Source organism: Pongo abelii, chromosome 23, assembly GCF_028885655.2.
Source record: "Pongo abelii isolate AG06213 chromosome 23, NHGRI_mPonAbe1-v2.0_pri, whole genome shotgun sequence".
NCBI lineage: Eukaryota > Metazoa > Chordata > Mammalia > Primates > Hominidae > Pongo > Pongo abelii.
This window is the reverse complement of record NC_085929.1, coordinates 46133813-46153532: the sequence shown is the minus strand read 5'-3', so window position 1 is coordinate 46153532 and position 19720 is coordinate 46133813. Positions and strand designations below refer to the sequence as shown.

The 19720-nt window shown below is 57.7% G+C and overlaps 1 protein-coding gene across 1 annotated transcript in view; it reads right to left on the bottom strand.

The window, feature by feature from the left end:
- CACNA1I (calcium voltage-gated channel subunit alpha1 I) overlaps window positions 1–19720 on the bottom strand; it is a 38379-nt gene that overhangs the window by 17275 nt on the left and 1384 nt on the right. Inside the window, exons 2-20 of the mRNA XM_054543484.2 lie at window positions 17798–17877; window positions 16773–17009; window positions 14507–14748; window positions 13694–13879; window positions 13245–13362; window positions 12943–13098; window positions 12359–12452; window positions 11491–11693; window positions 10377–10847; window positions 9920–10020; window positions 8956–9079; window positions 8638–8706; window positions 7874–8058; window positions 7173–7299; window positions 6791–6916; window positions 4445–4534; window positions 2352–2544; window positions 1628–1779; window positions 274–383 (exon numbers count right to left, since the gene is read on the bottom strand). Coding sequence (XP_054399459.2) covers window positions 274–383; window positions 1628–1779; window positions 2352–2544; window positions 4445–4534; window positions 6791–6916; window positions 7173–7299; window positions 7874–8058; window positions 8638–8706; window positions 8956–9079; window positions 9920–10020; window positions 10377–10847; window positions 11491–11693; window positions 12359–12452; window positions 12943–13098; window positions 13245–13362; window positions 13694–13879; window positions 14507–14748; window positions 16773–17009; window positions 17798–17877 — 3064 coding nt within the window. The remainder of the gene's footprint in view (window positions 1–273; window positions 384–1627; window positions 1780–2351; window positions 2545–4444; window positions 4535–6790; window positions 6917–7172; window positions 7300–7873; window positions 8059–8637; window positions 8707–8955; window positions 9080–9919; window positions 10021–10376; window positions 10848–11490; window positions 11694–12358; window positions 12453–12942; window positions 13099–13244; window positions 13363–13693; window positions 13880–14506; window positions 14749–16772; window positions 17010–17797; window positions 17878–19720) is intronic.

The following is a 19720-nucleotide window of genomic DNA, read 5'->3' as shown; positions in this document are numbered from 1 at the left end:
AGCATGAGGCAGACCCTGCTCTGCCCATAGGGTAGAGACAACCTACCAAAGATGAGCCAAGAAGGGCCAGGTAGAATGCCCTACACCCAGCAGATGATACCATAATCATTTCCTGTTCAGAGCTATAAGCAGTAGCTGGGGTGCCTGTCCATCAGTGCCTAGATGCTTACTGGTTCCCCTCTTCAGGCTGCTCCAGGCTTCCCTAAGGGTCAGGACTGCTTCTTCATCCTGCAGTCTACCCTATTACTGCCCTAATCCAGCCTGGCCACTCACCGGTCCTTGAAGAAGCGCCTCAGACCAAATGCCACCAGCTTCAGCACAGCCTCCAGCACAAAGACAGTGGTGAACATATAGTTGCAGTACTTGAGGGCTGTCTCCAGGGACTATGGAGGAACAAAGAGAAGCATGATCCAGGGCACATGACCTGCTCCACAACCTTCCTCCACTCAGAAAGTCTCTGCCTTTTAAGGAGAGAATTTAGTCCATTTACTTTTAGTGTAATTATTTATATGCTGCTTTTATTCTTTCCATCTTAATGTGTACTATTTATTTTATGTTGCTATTCCTTCTGTTTCCTTTTTCTTATTTATGTGTATCTGGTCGAGTTGGTACCTTTGGAGGCAATATAGGGTATTAATGAAGAGCTACTGAGCCAGACTGCCTACATTTGAATCCTGGCTTAGTGCTCACTCCATATTCACCATATGATCTTGAGTAAGTCATTTCATCTTAGAAAGCTGGTATGCAAATTAAATGAGCTAATAGTTCAGTGCTGGAAACAGAACAATACTTGGTAAATGTAAGCTATTAATATTCCACTTTTCCTGTTAATTTGGAAGTTCTATAATTATTGTTTCATTCTGCCAATGGTTATCCTTCTTTTTTCTGCATTCATAATATTCCTCTCCCATCATTTGAAAGAAGGTATTAATTCCACACCTGGCAGCTCTGCTTCCCTCTTCTTCCCCTCCAACTCCATCAGGGTTTTTAGAATGCACTTGCTCCTCACATGCCCCTCACATACCCAGTCTGCAACAAGCTGGGAAATGGTCATCCTCACCCACCCCCAGTGTTTGCCTGAAATGGTCCTTCTACCCTTTTGCCTAGTCTCCAGATACCCAGGTAGTAAAGGAGGCTACATGGTAGGCTTTGAATGCAAATCTAAGTTCCAGACCTGGTTCCACTACCTATGGCTGAGTAATTTGGGCAGCATATTTAACCTCTCTAACCCTCAGGTTCTTCACCTATAAAATCTAGACAAGGGATTCCCCCTGCCAGCCTTAGGATTGCTGCGAGGATTAGAGAGTTCATATATGTAGTGTGCCTTGCAAAGAATCAATATTTAACACATCACAGTCATTGCCACCCATGTGCAAGCCACAGTCCAAATGCTGCCTCCCTGACCCACCTTCCCTCTGACCGTTCCCTTCCAGACTCTGAGCTTCCTGAGGGCAAGCTTGTCCGGCACCTCCTCCCACTGCAGTGCCCAGCATAGAGCCCAGCATGGAGGGGCTGCTCACATCCTGCTATCAGCTAACCCCTTCCCCACCCTATCCCTGGGGTGGGGCCCTGCGGAAACCCTACCCTCACCTTGTAACCTTGGGCTGGGAGGCAGACCAGGGCTCACCGTGGGCTGATTGTAGTGCTCCAGGGACATGGTGACCACGTTGAGGCAGATGATGAAGGTGATGAAGATGTCCAGGTAGTGGCTGGTGCACATGGAGTGGATGAGCAGCCGGGTGTGACAATAGGTGGCATAGTAGGGCAGCCGCTGGGCCTCTGCAGGTGGTGCAGGGGGAGTGGCACAGATGACAGAGGGTTGGGGTCAAGGGAAAGGGCACAGAGCACAAAGGACAGAAAGGTGGAGGAAAAGGAGGGGGCAAAGAGGAAGATGTTGATCCACCCCAGGCCCTGGAATCAGTGTTAGATCTCCTCCACCCAGCCAAAGCACCATGAGAGAAACTGTGGGGAAGGGTGACAAAGAAGGCAGGACATTCATTCTCTCCACCTACCCCAAATGAGCTTGTGGCAGGAGCTCTGGGCCTGCCTGCAGGGAGGGCAGGTTTCCCATGGCCCAGGGCACCCAGGCTCTGCCTTTGCCCTATGCCTGGGCTGAACCCCCAACGGCCTCACTCAGGGTGGCAGTGGCATCAGCCATTGGACTCTGGGTGGACACTGATGGGGCTCAGATCCCCTGGACAGGAAGATGCTGGGAGAAGTGGCTGAGCCCTGGGCACAGGGGCTGTATCTTTTGTTCTCTTCCAGCTCCAAAGGCTCAGGAGGCTGGGGTCAGGCCCAGGCAGAAGGGCCTAGAGCTGGGTGGCCCACGCCCTCCACAGGCACCCACTCACTCCGGCGCTTCTTCTCCAGGCGCCGCAGCCGCTTCTCCTCACGCCGCCGCGCCTCTTCAGCCTCCTGGTGCTGCCGGCACTTGTGGAAGTTCTCCACCACGACACCCACAAACATGTTGAGCACAAAGAAGCTGACGATGAGCAGGAAGGAGATGAAGTACAGCAGCATCCAGGGGTTGTGGTTGGTCACAGGCTGCAGGGGAGTCAGAAAGGGCTGAGGAGGCTGATGAGGCCCTACAGGGCCACGGGGAGGTGCCCATCCTGACTGAGCCTCCATGGAGTGGGGATGTATTGAGCCTGCCTCCAGGAAGGCGGCTGTGAGGTCTAAATGAGGCAGCAGGTAAGAAGTAAATATCCTGGGCATGGCACAATATGGTCCTCAGCCAAGAAAGCCACCTCTCCTTACCTGCTCAGCGGCTGCCTCCTGGAAACATCCATCTTCTTCCTCTCATTAACCTATCCATTCATTCACCTATGCATGCATCCATCCATCCATCCACCTACCCTCCCACTCACCCACCCATCCATCCACCACCCATCCACCCATCCATCCATCCACCCACCTATCCATCCACTCATCCACCCATCCATCCACCACCCATCCACCCATCCATCCATCCACCCACCTATCCATCCACTCATCCACCCATCCATCCACCACCCATCCACCCATCCATCCATCCACCCACCTATCCATCCACTCATCCACCCATCCATCCACCACCCATCCACCCATCCATCCACCCACCTATCCATCCACTCATCCACCCATCCATCCACCCACTCACCCATCCATGCATCCACCTTCCATCTACCCACCAGCCAGCCAGCCACCCATTCATTTATCTACCCATCCATCCACCCACCCCCCATCCACCCACCCATCCATCCACCCACCCATCCATCCATCCATCCACCCATCCATCCATTCACCCATCCATGCATCCACCCATCCATCCACCCACCAGCCACTTATTCGCCCATGCAGAAATAAGGCAGAAAACAAGGTGGCCAGCAGAGGGGAGAACTTGGACGCACAGATTCCTTGGTGGAATCCATGTATGCATGTGCTTGCGTGCACTGGTGGAGGTGAGGAAACAGAGCAGACAAGGAAATAAAGAAAGATGCATCCAAGTGTTCTCATTCCTCCCACACAATACCGCCACCCCCACATCCAGCTCCAGAGTCTTACTGGGTGGGACCCATGAAGCCAAGAGGTGGGACCTCTTGGGTGGGACCCAAGAGCCAGAGGTCCATTACCGGCCAGGGAGTTGCACACAGCCCTGCTTCCATCACTGAGTGGGCCCTGTTTTGAGCTAGAGAATCTTTCTGTTTCTTCTCCCAGTGACCCCCTCAGTCTGGACACAGCCAACCTTGGTCAGCCACACGTCTTGCCTAAAGTCCCCGCCTAGCCCCAGAGGGAGCCCTGCTCCCCAGGGGTCTCGGAAGCCAAGGCTGAGTCTCTTCCCTGACCTCCTCCACCCAATCCCCCTCCCCAAATCCATCTTCACCCAGCAGCCCTCAGGAGGCTGCACTGACAAGCAGACCTGACAAGCAGGGACACCACTCTTGCTGTAAGTCCCTCACTGGCTCTCTCTGCCCTCAGAATAAACTTTTGCCCCTTGTCATGGCACACTTGGGGGCTTGCAGACCACCTAACACTACCTGCCTCCTCTCCCCACCTCATGCCTCTCTGATTTTCTACTCCTGGCTCCCAACTCCCAATTCCCTAGACACATCACTCTCTCACCCTCTCTGTTCCTCTGCCAGCTGGCTCAGCCCCTCTTCTCTGCCTGCACTTGGTTCTCTACCCACCAGGCTCTGCATCCCTCCAGGCAGGAGCAGCTCAGATGCCTCTTCACACAGAGTGGGGGGATTTGCCAAAGCAAATGGAACGATGATTTACGCTACCCAAGGAGTGGCTGTAATGGTGAAGATTCAGGCCAGGATGTCAGGGGTGGCCTGTGCTGACAGTGGGGAGACACTGGGGCTGTGGGTCTCGTTGGCACCAGTTTCAAATTCAAACCACTGGACCCCAAGGACAGCATGTCCCTCCCTGCATCAAGACTTGGCCTGGTCCCAGCTACACCCACCTGCTGGTCCACAGCAACAGCATCCAGTCCATTGTACATGATGTTCACCCAACCATCCTTGGATGCCAGGACAAAGAGGGACATCAGAGCCTGGGAGACATGGGGAGGGGGAATGCAGGGGTGAGGACTGTGAGTGACTCCAGCTGCAGCCACCCCTCCTCAGCTCTCTATTCTTCTACCCCTGGGAGGCAGAGGGACAAAGAAGCCTTCTCTGTGTGGCAGAGCTGTGCCCTCATCCAACAAACTTTCCTAAGGATCTACTATGTGCCTGCCACATACTCTCGTAGTTGCTGTTATAGAAGAAAAAGTGCTGGACCCACGGTCCTGGGTTTTGGTCTCAGCTCTGAAATTATCCAGCTGTGTGATCTTGGGCAAAAAAAATTCATGAACTCATGTCCCCTCACCCACAGAATGGAGCTAACAAATACCTTTCTGGCAGGTGTGCTGGGAGGGCCAGCTGAGGCTCAACCAGACGGTCCCTGCCATCCTTACTCCAGTGGGTAAGACACGCTTGCCCCAGCATCTGAAAACAGGAGCTCGTGAGAGGGGTCAGGAGCCCCGGGTCAGAGCCCAGGCCGTGCCACTCACTGGCTATGTGATTTGGGGCAAGTTCCTCTATGTCTATGGGTCCATTTCTTCATCTGTAAAATGGTAATAATTCCTCTCCCTGGTTTTGAAAAGGAGGTGGTTCCCAGAACACAGCCACCCGAGGCTTCCACATGGATGGCAGATCAGCATCCTCACGTCCCTTAAGTGAGTTCACATCTGGTTCTGCAGCACTCAGCACAGAACCGTGCACACAGCAGGTGCTCAGTAAAGGTTTTCTGAACTGAACTTGAGCACAGCCTCCTGTGCCATCTTTGCACCAGTAGTTAGTAGGTTCACAAAGGGTCCCATCTCACCAGAAACTGCCCGGAGGTCACATGTCCTACTCAGGAAGCCCTCTCCCCAGGGCAGAGGTGGTCACACCCCCCTCTGTGCTCCTGCCACTGTGGGCCAGGGCATGGGGTTCCGGAATGAGTCTCTGGCCCCGCACTGGCCCCTCCTTCCCACCATCCAGAGCACAGACCCCTTCCTCTTCCCTTCCCAGGTGGGAATGGTGCCGAAGGTGTCCAGAAAGTGTTCAGACCCAGGAGCAGGGAGAGCAGAGGAAGACCCCCTGCCAAGGGCACAGGAGGCTCCTACATTCCAAGGACCTGCCATCACTGTCCCCGTTGACAGATGAGGACACTGGAACAGAGGGTCTGGCACTTGTCTGAGGGCACACAGCTGGTAAGGGCCACTGAGGAGTCAGAGGCTGCAGGCCAGGCTGGAACCCTCCAGGGGGCTCCAAGTGCGGAGAACACCCCATGCAGGGTTCCAGGAGAGCCCGATGCCAGGTAGACCCAGAAATGCTCCAAAGGGGTGGGGCTGGCACTGGAGCGGGGCCCATAGGTGAAGGGGATCAGGAGCACGGGCACAAAAGGCCCCTGGCAGGCTCCCCCTCAACTTTCTAAGACATCTTTTCCCCAGGACGGCAGGGGTAGTGACTGTCCTGGTTCCTGATACCCTTTCCCTGGGCACTCACTGCCCCTCCAAGGCCCCGTGGCTCCCCTCCCAGGTGCCATTGGGGGGCAAGCCCTCCAGTGGGATCTAGCTGGAGTCTGCTCCTCCCTGTGTGCCCTGGGGCAATGCGTGCCTACATCTGGACATACCTGGCCTCCTGGGCAGGCCCTCAAGAAATGAGAGCAGGGAAGGGGAGGCAGTCAGCCAAGGGCTATCACCTGGGGCACTGCCCAGATGGGTCACGCCTGGCAGGCCCCCAGAAGAGGAGACCAAGGGGAAAGCAGACATCAGGCAGGGGTCTGCATGTCAACAGAGCAAAGAGCAGCAGGTGGGTGACGGGAGAGGATACCACCCTGGGCCAAGGACTTGATATCCTTTCATCTCGACCGCAGCCTGCCTGGCAGGCTATAACATTCCCATTTCATAGATGAGGAAACTGAGGCTCAGGGAGGCCATACCTACAGAAAGCGGCAGAGCTGGATTCACCTCCAGGACTGCTTGATTCTAAAACTCCTGTCAGGGGTCCCTGGGTCGGGGGTGGGAGCCAAGAACCAATGTTCACAAAGCACCTACTAAGTGCAGGCGTTTGCTGGGCACTCTGCACACAGAGTCTCTAAGCCTCATCTCACCTGAGAGGTGAGTGCTACCCTTACCCATTTTGCAGAAGAGGAAACTGAGGCTTGGAGAGGAGAAGTCAGTGTCAGTCCTGGCAGTGCAAGACAAGCCAAGTCTGTGAGTCCCAGAGCCACTGGCATCCAAGAGAGGGGAGGGTCTGATCAGGGCTAGGAGGGCGGTGCTCACCTGGCCCAGGTTGTCGAAGTTGTATTTGTGATGGACCCAGCGGTAGTTGGCGGCCATGCAGTCCGAGCGGTTGGTGATGTTGCGGGTGTCCACGCCCAGACAGTGGTAGAACTTGCCCTTGAAGAGCTAGGGAAACGGGGCAAGGTTGGTGCTCTCACAAGTGAGGGTTGCAAGTCAGAGAGAAACCTGCCTCTCGATCGCGTTTACTCAGCCTGTCTTGTGCTCAGTCATCTGGGCCCACGTCTGTCTCCCTCCCTGGAGGAGGAGCCCACAGCTGGCAAGGCGCATGAGGTTGTAATGTGGAATCTCTCCCCTGGCTGTCTGAGACTTCCTTTTCCGCAGTCACAGAGCCCCGTCCCTGCCCAGACTGGGCACCCCTCACCTGCACTCCCAGGATGCCAAAGATGATGAAGAAGGCACAGCAGATGAGCACGATGTTGCCGATGGGCTTGAGGGAGGAGATGAGTGTCTCCACCACCAGCTTCAGGCCCGGCGCCCGGCTGATGACACTGAGGGCAGGGAGAGGCCAGGCACACATAATCCCTTGGCCAGGCCAGGAGGCAGCCCCTACTCAGCCCAGAGTCACCAGGGCTGAGCATCCCAGGGCATGAGTCCCCGGGGCTCACCAGGGCTGAACACCCTGGGGCATGAGGACAGTCGCCAGGAATGCAGAGAACGCGGCCAGGCAACCCAGACACGGGCAGAACAGGAGGCAAGCTGCACCCAGGCCTCAGATCTATAGCAGCAGCAGGGTACCTGCCCTCACCCCTCACTGTGCCCAGCTCCTCGGGGTCCACACCACACCCTGGTCTAGGGACTGATGCCCGGAGATGGCAACGAGCCACTCAGGGACACGCAGAGTGGGCAGCAATACTGGGGTCCAGCTTCAGCCCTGCTCTTCCAGCATGCCCCACCCCCAGGGTCTGCAGACCCCTCCCCCGGAAACAGCGCAGGGTGTTTGGCACTCACTATTGGAGGACCGAGTGGGCGGGTGGGGAGGGCGGAGTGAGGGCCCAATTCGACCCGTGGCTTCCCTGTACAGTGCATGACACTTTCCCCTATCTGCCCAGGAGGGGTCCTCACCGCAGGGGGCGTAGGGTGCGCAAGAGCCGCAAGACTCGGAGGACCCCCAGGATCTTGGCTCCCCCGGCCGAGGCCAGGGACACCACGATGTCGATGATGGACACGAAGACAAGAAAGCCGTCCAGCACGTTCCAGCTGCTGCGCAGGTACGCCTGTTCGCCGAAGTACAGGCCCAGCGAGACAACCTGGGGCGGGGGTGGGGCCGGGGTCAGGCCGCCGCGGGAGGGGCGGGCAGGTGGGCGGGGCCAGCCGGGCTCTACGCGAGGGGGCGGGGCGAGGCCTGAGCGGCTTTGGGGAGGGGGCCGGGTCCTGCAAGTGGGGGGGCCGGAGGGAAGGGGAGGGTTCAGGCCGCCCTCTGAGGCCGGTTGATGGGCGGGGACAGGGCAGGGTCAGGGCCCAGCAGGCCGCCCCGTTAGGTTCCCGGTGCCTCTGGCAAATCCAATTCAAAACTGCCCGCCCTGGGAAGCGCCCCAGCGGGATGCTTCCCCTGCGCCCCACACCTCCAGCAGGTGCCTCCATCACACTCAGTGTTCCCTGTACCCGTCTGTCTGGCGGGGTTGTGACTCCCGTGAATGGGGACGCGGCTGACCCCCTCCGGGTCGCGGGAGCCCAGCCCAGGGGCTGGCATCCGGAGGGGTGGGCCATGGGGCTACGAGTGGAATGAAGCCAATGGCAGGCGAGTGACAAGCTGAGGCAGGGGCTGACCCCGGGGCCAGGGACCCGAGCTGGGGCTGGCAGGGGTCCCGGGTGAAGCCGGGAGCTACCTTCAGTGTCATCTCGCCCACGAAGATGGCCGTGAAGATGTAGTTGGACACAGTGAGAAAGATGCGTTCCTGAAAGCATCGGAAGATACCATCGGCCCAAGGGCTCCCAGAGCTGCCCAGCCACTGGCCAGCCGCTGCTTTGGCCAAGATTCGTAGAGGAGAGGCTGCCACCTCTCAGTTCACTGACGCTTTCCCCGCCCCAAAGGCAAACTCCCCGTCCCGCCTCCCCACCTCGGTGAGGTCTCCCTGCCCCCCTCAGCCCTGGCGAGCTGTCCCTTGGCCTGGCCCCTGCCCTGCCCAAAGGCTATAGCCACTCACGGTGCTGCCGGCCTCGATCTGAGGCCGCTCCAGGGCGATGGTGATGCAGTTAAGAAAGATGAAGGCCAGGACGACGTAGTCGAAGAGCTTGTGGGCAATAATGGTCTGACACAGGACCCGGAACCTGGGCAGGGTGGGCGGGGGCTGCCTGAGCGTCAGCTGCCTCCCACCCTGGCCAGAAGGAAGGCAGAGGGCCCAGGCAGCAGTGCAGACCACGCTGGCCTAGAGGAAGCAACCCCTATCCTCTCCTCTGGCCAGGTGCCGACTCTACACCTGCTCATGGTGCCCACCTGGCACCGCCTTCTCTGACCATACACCCACACCATGAGGTCACCCACCTTTCCCTGGCATTCGAGGCTTCCCCAGCCCAGATCCCTGAGCCTGTCAGGAGGATACCACGCTGCCTAGTACCCTCTGCTTCTGCCCCAGGCCTTCCCTCAGGCTGCTCCCTGCCCCTGCACCAGCCTCCTCCTCTTCACAGCCCCTGATGTGCCTACTGGAATGCCACCTGCCTCCAGAGCCCAGCACAAAGGCCTCCTCCTCAGGAAGCCTTCTGATGTCCCCTCAGATGCAAGCCATACAGGCTACTTGAGAATGGTTCAACCTGGTGCCCAGCACAGGGATGGCCTACACTAGAGGAGAGCCCAGGAGAGCCTGGCCACCAACATCCATCTTGCCTAAAGTCCTCGCCTAGACCCAGAGAGACCCCTGCTCCCCAGGGATCTTGGAAGCCAAGGCTAAGTCTCTTCCCTGACCTCCTCCAGCCAATCCCACTCCCCAAATCCATCTTCACCCAGCAGCCCTCAGGAGGCTGCACTCTCCCCTGGAGTCCCCCACCTCTGGGCCAGGAGGGTCCGCTGTGGTCTGGGAGAGCGCCACCAATGGCCTTGCCTGGCTTGGCAGAGATCCGTCCCTCCCACGTCACCCCTACTGTAACCCTCACCCCAGGCCTGGCCCCGCCCACCTGTTCTCGGGAGAGAAGAGGTAGACAGACCAGTCTTCGCGGACCTCGCACCAGTCGGGCTTATAGACGTCGATCATCTTGCGGACGCGGAAGCACAGGGTCTAGCAAGAGGAGGACGGAACGCCGAGGGTCAGCGATGCGCAGGGCTGCCGGTCTCCGCCCATGCGGCCATCCCGCCAACTGGGGTCGCAGGGTCACCTCCGAACTCTCTGCCCACCCAGGGGCAGCCAGGGAGGGCTTCTCTCCCAGGAGCCGGCCCAGCTCAGGTGTGGGCAGTTCTGGCCCCGCCCCCACCCCCACCCCCCCCCCGCCTCACACCTGAAGCCCTACCCGCTCCGGCCACGCCCCGGCCACGCCCCCCGTGGGCCTGCCCGTTCGGGCCTCGCCTCCTGGGGGCCTCACCCGCTTCTGTCCTATCCCACCGCACCAGGTCCCCTTCGGCCCCGCCCCCACTCACGTAGTCGATCTCCTCCTCATCCTCCCCGCGATCCCCGCGGTCGCCCATCTTGGTGAAGACGTCCTTGGCGATGCTGGGCATCCTGCCATTGCAGTCCTCATGCCCGGGGGCCGGACCCGCCGCCCTCCAGGCGGCCCGGGGGTGGGCGCCCACCGTAGGCACCAGCTCGGCCAGGTCCACCGAGTCCCTGTTGTCGAGGGACAGCGTCCGGCGGTGGTGGCGGTGGCGGTGCGCCAGATGGGGCCCGTGATGAACGTGGTGGGCGTGCGGGGCATGCAGGGGTGCGGACCGCGGCAGCCCCTCGTCCGCGGCAACCTCGCAGACCCGGGCGCCAACGCCGCGCTCCGCAGAGAGCAGGGACTCATGCTCCGCCGACGGCGGCTTGTGCTTGAGGCTGTTCCAGCTGGAGCGACGGCTGGCCCAGGCCGCGCTGCGGCCCCATGGCCCGTAGTAGGAGCTCCGGGAGCTGGACTGGAAGGAGTTCCTGTTCGGGTCAGCGCCCCACAGGCACACCCACAGCTGGGGCACCAGGTGCCCAAAGGCAGCCTGCACCCCCGCTGTGGCTCTAAGACCACCCGCCTGGCCAGCGGGTGACGGAATGGGCTTGACCCTAGAGCTCCTCTCCCTGTTCCACCTCACTCCCATCTACATCCACAGGGACATGGGGGCACATCCACCCGGAGGTTACATCCCCTCCTGCCACCTCACTTCCCTTGAGGAAGGTACAGCAAGTTAGGGCCATCTTCCCATTTTGCAGGTAAGGAAACTGAGGCAGTAATTTGCTCATGGTCACACAGCTTGGAAGTGGCAGAAGGTGGATTCAAGCTGCAATCTGCCTGACTCCAAAGCCCAGCTCTTTTTACCCTACACATTGCTGCTGAGATGAAAATCTAATTCTCTGCACCAGACCCCACTGGCACTAGGCCTTCATTCATTCCTTATTGACAGGTCCCACTCTGGCACTGGGCACCCAGGAATGCAACAGACATGGCCCCTGCCTGACTTTGGCTGGGCACCAGAGTCTGAGGCTAGACTGGCAGGTACCTCTCTTCAGGGCCCCTCCACACACACCCCAGCAGGAAGCGCCCGTCCAGAGCTCCCCACAAGGACTCACCAGGGAGCGCTGGTCATAGCTCATCCTCCCTAGAGACATGACGCTGCTCTTTCGGGAGCCCAGGGCCACCAGCATGGGGTCTGGCTGCAGTGAGAGTCGGGGGGCAGGTCCCGCAGCCCCAGCAGGACCTAGGTGCCCACCCAGTGGGAGACTGGGGTCCAGGTGCCCATTGGGGGTCATGGGGATTGGGCAGAGCTTGGGATCTGGAGGAGTGAGATGGAGACAGAGGGAGGGACAGATGGCAGACAGGACAGAACAACAGCAAGGGAGCCACGAGACAAACAAACAAGGAAGGAGCAAAAATGGAGAGCTTTTCTGAGGAGGCTTCCTCTACCAGGAAGTCTTCCTGGTTGCACCTCATCACAGTTTCTCCCCTTCGCCCCACCTGCAGGGCTCTTAGCTTTATTTAGGTATGTGTGGACCCCTTGCCTTCTGTGCTCCGGACCAGCCTGACACCTCACTCCCATGCCCACTATGGGAAACAAGGCAGAGACTGTCCGCCTCGGTTAACGAGAAAGACACTGGGTTAGGGTTGGGGGATACTTGTTCCAAGATGCCCGGTAGTGCCAGGCAGGACCAGACCTACACCTTGACCTAAGGCCCCAAGGCTCTAACCAAGGGGCCCTGGTATGTGGAGGGATGCAGTGGGCTGCAGCTACCCCTGTGCCTAGAATCCCAGGGGTCCATGGGTGTCACTGACCTCTGAGATTTCACATATTTTCCAATTATGAACGTAAACAACAAACCATAGATAAGTAGCAGTCCCTGAGCCTGGGCTTGAGGGGAAGTCAGACGCTGTCCCCTCTGCCCACCTGGATCTGTGGGGAAGGCTCTGGGCTCTCTAGGTGACAAGCGAGGGCCTGTTTACCTCCGCTGCTGTCCAGGCCTTCCTGGAGCTTATCAAACTCCTCCATGTTGGATGAGCTCTGGTCCTCGTCCGAGTAGGAGCGATTGGCATCACCCTGGGAGAGCATCCGTCACGTTAGAATGCAGGTCAGCCCAGCTCCTCCCTTCCCATCTCCCTCTAGAATTTTTCTATGGATGTTTCCACAGCCATTTACAAACGGGAAAACTGAGGATTGGAAAAGAGAAGTGAGATGCTAACAAGAACCTATGCCACAACCCTACATCTGCCTGACTGCGAGTATCCCCAGAGCCTCAGAGAACAGAGGGAGCAGGGCCCAGAGTCCCTAATCTTGGGGGATTTCGAATCTCAGAGATGGAGAAGCCTAGTCCTACATCCCTGGGGGAGAGCAGGGATAGCAGACGCAGTCTCCATTTGCATGCTTCCTATGATGAAGAGCTCACCACCTCATCAGCAATCCCTTTCTTTAGGGATAGGTTGCCTGCTAGAAGTTTGAATTGCAGCCCTCCCCCATCCAGGCCACCTCTCCTTCGCCCAGTCTTTTGCAGGCCCTGTGGGGATGCTTCCTCTGCCAAGACCACAGTCACCTCCGCCTGGAAGCCCTCCACCAGGATGGCCACCAGCAGGTTGAAGAGCACATAGTTGCCGAAGGTCATAAGGGCGACAAAGTAGAGGGAGGCCCAGGGAGAAGTGGAGGCCATGCCATTGTAGAGAACGACGTTCCAGTCCTCCTGGGTGAGGATCTGTTGGGGAGACACAGTTAGCCCTGGGGTACCCCTAGTCCAGGGCTAGGCTCTACAGGGAGGCATGGGAGCTATCAGCCCCACCCCTCCCAGGCCTACTGTCCCATCGCTTCCCCAGCACACATGAACACACAGAGGCCACTCACCTGGAACACGGTGACGATGGCCCACAGCAGGGAGTCGAAGTTCTTCCTGTCGGGCACCGTGTCTCCAGTGTCCGTGCGGAGGCTGAACTTGCAGCCAAAAATATGCATCCCAAGGATGCTGGGGAAAGGATGGAAGAGGCTCATCGGACTCACATGCACCAAACTGCCCACCCACCTTGTTTCATTCTCAGTCAACTCAGTAAAATGCAGGGCAGAGGGAGGCGGGGCAGCGTTGGTCCCATTTTACAGAGGTGAACACTGAGGCTCAGGGGGTCATGCTTGCTGAAAGCCACAGGGGACTGAGGGACAGTGTCAGGCTTCACACCCAGGTCCAGGTGGCTTTGTCCAGAGAAGCACAGTGGGCCACATCCTCCCCCAGCCACAGCAGGTGGCTCCTGCCCACAGCCTCAGCAGGTGCTGAGGTATGGCCCCCAGTGGGGTGGGCTCACCTGAAGATGAAGATGAAGAGCATGAGCAGCATGCAGAAGGTGGCCACGTTGTCCATGGTCTTCATGAGCACCACGAGCTGGCGCCGCAGGGCAGGCATGAAGCGCACCAGTTTCAGCACGCGCAGCAGCCGGAAGGTCCGCAGCACCGACAGCCCACCATCCGCCTGCCCCACGATCTCCCAGATGCTGCGGTCCCGCAGGGCAGGCCCGGGGTACAGGTAGGAGGCAGCAGTAGGAGGCCAGGGGGAAAGGAAGACAGAGGGAGAAGGGAAAACAGAGAGACAGAGCTTCCATTCATCCATCCATCCAACAAATATGTTGGATGCTGCTCCACGCCACAAGCTAATCAGGGGCTCTTCACCTGGAGTCCATGGACCACCACCACCCCCACAAGAAGTCTCTGGCTAGAATCCGGAGGTCCATGGATGTCGCTGTCCTCTTTTTGAGATTTAACATGTCTTTTGGTTATCAATGTAAATAGGAAGCCACAGAGAATTAGCAGTACCTATGGCTTTGTGGCAATCAAAGTAAATGATATATTCACGTCACGTGACAGCCGATGCAGCTGTTTCCCAATATTATTTATGCCCATCCCTTCCTTGGAAAGATAGCTGTCACAGACCCGCTGCTAGATCGTGCTGTTTAACTTTACAGAAATATGTTGATAAATCACAAATGTTTGACTATTTCGATAATTGTTTCAGTGCAACGAGTTTCCACAGACATCTTATGTCCTTTATATACTGGCTGGGGTCTTTGCAGTAAATCTCCCCCCGAGCCACTCTGCTGCCGGGTGGGTTGGGGGAGGGGTACCTGATGATGACAATGATGCTGTCAAAGATGTTGTAGGGGTTACGCAGGTAGTCGAAGAGCCCAAATGCAGCCAGCTTCAGGATCATCTCCAGGGCAAACATGCTGGTGAAGACCACGTTGCAGATCTCCAGGATGTTGGTCAGCTCCTCCGGCTGTGGGACATTGCGGTGGGGAATGGAGACCCAGTCAGGCCAGAGGGCAGCTGTGGATCCCCTCTGGACACCCACCCTGGCTGTGTGACCCTGGCAGGTCGGTGTCCTCACCACAGCTCAAGGCCCCGAGGGCCCCTCTCAACTCTGCTACCTCAGGGTCCTGAGAGGTCTGCTGAGATGGTGAAGGTTGGGGGACCCCACAGGGCTGACCTTCCACAAATTTGAAAATGGGTCTTGTAGTGCACCACGAGGTAAGTGTTCTGATACCCATTTTACACATGAGGAAAAAGAGGCTTGGAGGCCAGCCTGAGGTCACACGACTAAGATGCAGAGCAAGACAGGAAAGCAGGACAGGCGTCGCTAGACGTCACTAACCCATTTAGTGAGCACTTACCACGTGCCAGGAACTGTTCTATGCATTTTACAGGCATCACTTCACTTAGCCCCTCACAAAAACCCATCTGCAGGCAGGCAAGGATGCGGGTTCACAGGACACCAGTCCCTTGCCTGAGGCCGCAGAGCTAACAAGTGGTGGGGCCAGGATTTGAACCCAGGCAGCCTGGCTCCAACACTCCTGCCCTTAACCCCCGCCTGTGCAGAACTTTTCTCTCCCCTTCCCAGCAATGGCCATCTCAGGACCAAGGGTGGCTGGGGACATCGTGCCCCATGAAAGGAGGATGGACACAATGTACCTGCTGTATGCCAGGCACAGTCCTGCACACAGAGCACCCATGGTGGCTCTTAGCACACCCAGCAGCTCTCGGAGGAGGATATTCAGACCCAGGGAGGTTAGAGGACCTGCCCAAAGCCACTCCTCTAGTCTAGGAAGACTAGCTCCCTCCTCCAACAGCCGCAGAGCCTCCCTCTGCTCCTAGAGCTGTTTATCCCTGGTTTTTAACTGATATCCTGCAAATGGCATTGTTCAAAGAACCCCAGTGTTTAAAGCAGGCCACACTAGAAGCCACGACTGGGGGCAGTGGGGGAAGTTGGAGGGGTCCGGGTTTGGTTTGGACATTAAGTGGCTGTGTGGTCCTGAGAAAGTCGCTTCCCCCCTCCTCTGGAGTTTAGTTTCCTTATCTATAAAACCAGGGGGTCAAGTGAAGGATCTAATTCATCCAAGCCTCTCTCTAAGGCTCCCACGAGGCCCAGCCCCTTCTCTCCCCGCCACGGCTCCCCCGGGACTGCTGAAGTGTCTGGTGTGTGCTCACTGTGGTGCCAGGTCATCCCTGCCTGAATCACAGAGAAGGGAAGCACTGTTGTTGAGACCTGATTTGATGCCCAACACAAGTTAGCCTCTCCGTTTTACAGATGAGGACACTGAGGCTGGGGAAACTGGGAGGGGGAATGACTTGTTCAGAGCCACCCAGCAGGGATGTGACGGCAAAGGCAGGGCACTGAACCAAGCTGGACTCCAAACTGCTCTCCTGTTACACCACACGGGGACTGCAGCCAAATTCATTCATTCATTCATTCATTCATTCATTCATTCCTGCATGGCTGCCACAGATTTGAATGACATGATGTGCTGGGCTCGAGCTACCAGGGTGGGCAATGGTGAGGGAGTCAGGGCACTGTCCCTTCCTTTGAGAAGCTCATGCTCTGGGGCCGAAGCCCAGTAAACCAAGTTAACAAACCAAGCTGGTATGTGCTGATGCCAGGAAAGCGGGGGGTGGCTAGGGGAGTGGTGCTAGTGGGGTCAGGAGGCAGCGACATCTCAGCAGAGAAGCTAAGAGAGAGCCGGCGCCAGGGAGCAGAGAAGGGTGTGCAGGTGGAGGACTCAACTGGCTGGGAGGTGGGAGAGCAGAGGACCAAAAGCAGGAGCCCCCTCCATCAGCAACAGGGAGCCGCAAGGACCTGACTCTGACTCCATGTGGGTTAAAAGGAGGATGGAAAAAAAAATAACAACCCAAGCGCCAGCTTCCAGCCTGATGCCTGGGAAAGCTAATAAAACTGCCAGCTCCTCTCAAGCCCAGATGAAAGGAGAAGGCCCATTTCCATCTGTAATTACATCTGACTCAAGAAGTCATCCCAAAAGAGGAGTGGGACCCTGAGAGGGACCCTCGGTGGGGAGGGCTGAGCCAGGGTCCAGATGCTGCTCAGAGCCAGCAATTTGCCAGCCCAGTAAGCGATGTCCGCAGAGATGAAAGCTGTAGGCGCTGACACTCTGTGATGACGATCAGCTGGCTCCGGCCGCACGCGCCACGCACGCACTCCCACCGGGGATGCGGTGAGCCACTGCCATCCAAAAGGTCACCCTGCGCCTCCTCCTCCCTCACAACAGATGTTTCTCCATTCAGCGCACCTGTTAATCTTTTTCTACTGGACCATCCATCACTCCCGAAAGCATTTCTCTGGGACAGAGACACACAGATGAATATAGACACAGCAAGTGGGAGCCCAAGGAGGAGGGGACATGGAGAGGGAGGGGCGGAGATGGACAGAGACAGACAGACAGACAGACAGATAGAGACAAGGGAGTGAGGGGCAAAGGTGGGGCACGGAGAGACAGAGACATGGAGAGAGGAAAGCAGGGACACGGATGTGAAGAAGGACCAGGACAACGAAGCAGTGACACCATGGGAACCATAGATACGGCCAGAAAGAGACACAAAAAGAGCAGGCAGACAGACAGCAGGACAGACAGACAGATGGCAGAAAGCTCGCTGGAGGTGGCAAAGACCACCCAGTGAAGGCGGAGGTGCTGAAGGACTGAAAACACCAAGTTCAGCCAGAGGCAGGAGGTAGGGGGCAGTAGTGGGAGCCTGCAAGTCCCTGCCCGATGCAGGTTTGGGTGGCACCAGGCTGCCCAGCCTCTACCATTTCTGTAGGGGTAGATAAGGGTGTGCAGAGGTCAGCTGGTCCCCTGGGAAGCCCTCCAGCCCAGCACCATCCCCATCATAATAATGGCAGCTAGCGTTGATTAGGCCCCTCCCATGGGCCAGGTGTGCCGAGCACGCCCCATGCATTATCTCCTCTCAGTCTCAAGCCCTATATTATCACCATTTCACAGACAGGGAGCCTGAGACTCAAAGAGAATCGACTGCCCAGGGTCATGGCCAGGCTGTGTTGAAGTCAGACCTCAAACCTAGGTCTCCTCCCTCGGGCCACATCCCCACCTCCATGGCCCAAGTGCCTTCACCTGCCCCGCTTTTCTGATGAGGACCCAGTTCAGCACAAATGTGTCATTTGCTTGCACGCCTTTCCGGGCTCCCCATTGCCCTAAGGATAAAACCGGCTCCAAGGTCCTCCTGAATGAACAGCCCTCCTGGCCTCCTGCACTGTCTGCCCTGCCCCTTGTACACATCCTTCTTGAGGACTCAGGGTCCTTTTGGGGGATACCTATGCTCCTGGTCCCTGTCCCTCCGTCTCGCCGATGAACTCCTAGTCATCCTTCAGGATCTGTTCCCAGTGCCATCACCTCCAGGAAGCCTTTCATGACTGCTGTCCATGTTGGTGTCTCTCTCCCTTGGGCCCCTATAGAGCTGGAATGTCAGCCACTAAGCCACCCCATCCTTCACTTCCCAGAGTCACCCCAGACCTGGATTGGCAGTGACTTGACACATCAGGGGCTGCTGAAGGAAGAATAAAGCCAGCTTTGATCCAGCCACTGACTCAGAGGCCTTGAATGCAGTCCCCTGGGAGCTGGGGCCAGTAACTATGCCCTGGCCTGGGGTCAGCCCTACCCAGGAGGCTCCCCGCACCCTGCCCTGCTGCCCATGCACCCCAACCTTCTGTTTTTTGTTCTCCAACTTGGTGGTTAGCCTCCAGCTCCAGGACATGATGAGGCTGCAGAGCAGCCCTGCCCAGCTCAGGAGGAGTCAGGGCCTGCATGGGTGTGTGCAGGAGAGACAGAAGCTGAGACAGACGCTGCTCCTAGGAGCAATGCCTTCCTCCAGTTCAGCTGTCCACAGCTGACCTCAATCTCTGGGAGCCCGGCTCTGTCGCTGCTCACCCTGGCACCTTTGGCAAGCCATCTGCCTCACTGAGCCTCAGTTTCCCCATCTGCCTGGTGGTGATTAGATGCTCCCCCAGCCTGCCCCACAAGACTGCCGGAGGATCACACCAGGAAGAGCTGTGATGCAATGACAGCAGTGATGATGAAAGAATCAGGCCTCCCTGGAGAAGCCTGGCCACCCCAGCTGACCTGTCCCACCTGCCTGTCACACAGCCTGGGCTACCCAGGGGGTGGGAATTTCAGCCCCATTTCACCACTTCATGAGTCACACACAGGCCCCTGCCTGGCCTACACCCTACCTCACCCATCCTCTCCTTCTAGGCCATGCCCTGCAAGAAACAGCATCTACTGCCATGAGGAACCTGGATGAGCAAGCTGTTCTCTGGGTAATGCCCCCAAGATTTCAGCAGCAGCGGTCATCCTAAAGGCTTGAGCACCTGCAGTCTAACCTGTCATTTAAGCACCCTGTGACCAGGCCCGGGGTCACTCTGCCCCACTTTACAGATGTCACACCCTCACCTCCTACCCCTCAGTGTCACAGAGCTCCCTGCCAGCCAGGATGGGGTATGGGGCAAGGCCCCCCATGCTGCCTCCCCTGCAGGAGAAGGGCTGAGGGAGTTCACCCACCCTCTCCTCCTCTCTTTCTCTCCCTGCACCCCCTTTGGAAGTCCTGGGCCACCTCTCTCTGCAAGCACCACCTCAGACAGGGCTGCTCAAAATAAACATGGGGGTGGATCATTTCCCGCAGAGCAGTGTCTGGGAGCTGAGCGAGTGGAGCAAAAATACCAGCGGGCCCATAGTCAGGCCCTGCACAGAGCCCGGGCGACCATGGCTGCCACTGGAGCTGCTTTATAAAGGACGTTTCAGAGACTCATCCTCCCCCTCTTACTTTAATTTTTTGAGGCTCCAGACAGAGGATGGTAAACGCACCCAGGGGTGGTGGTGTGAGGCTCAGACAAGACTCTGAAGCAGTGACTCATCAATGAGCACCTACTAAGCGCCAGGTTCTCAATGCAGTCAACCCTCTTAGCCACCGTGTGGGGGGATCCGTGCACCCATTTACAGATGGGGGGTGCCAGGTGAGGAAGCCAAGTGATGTACTCCGGG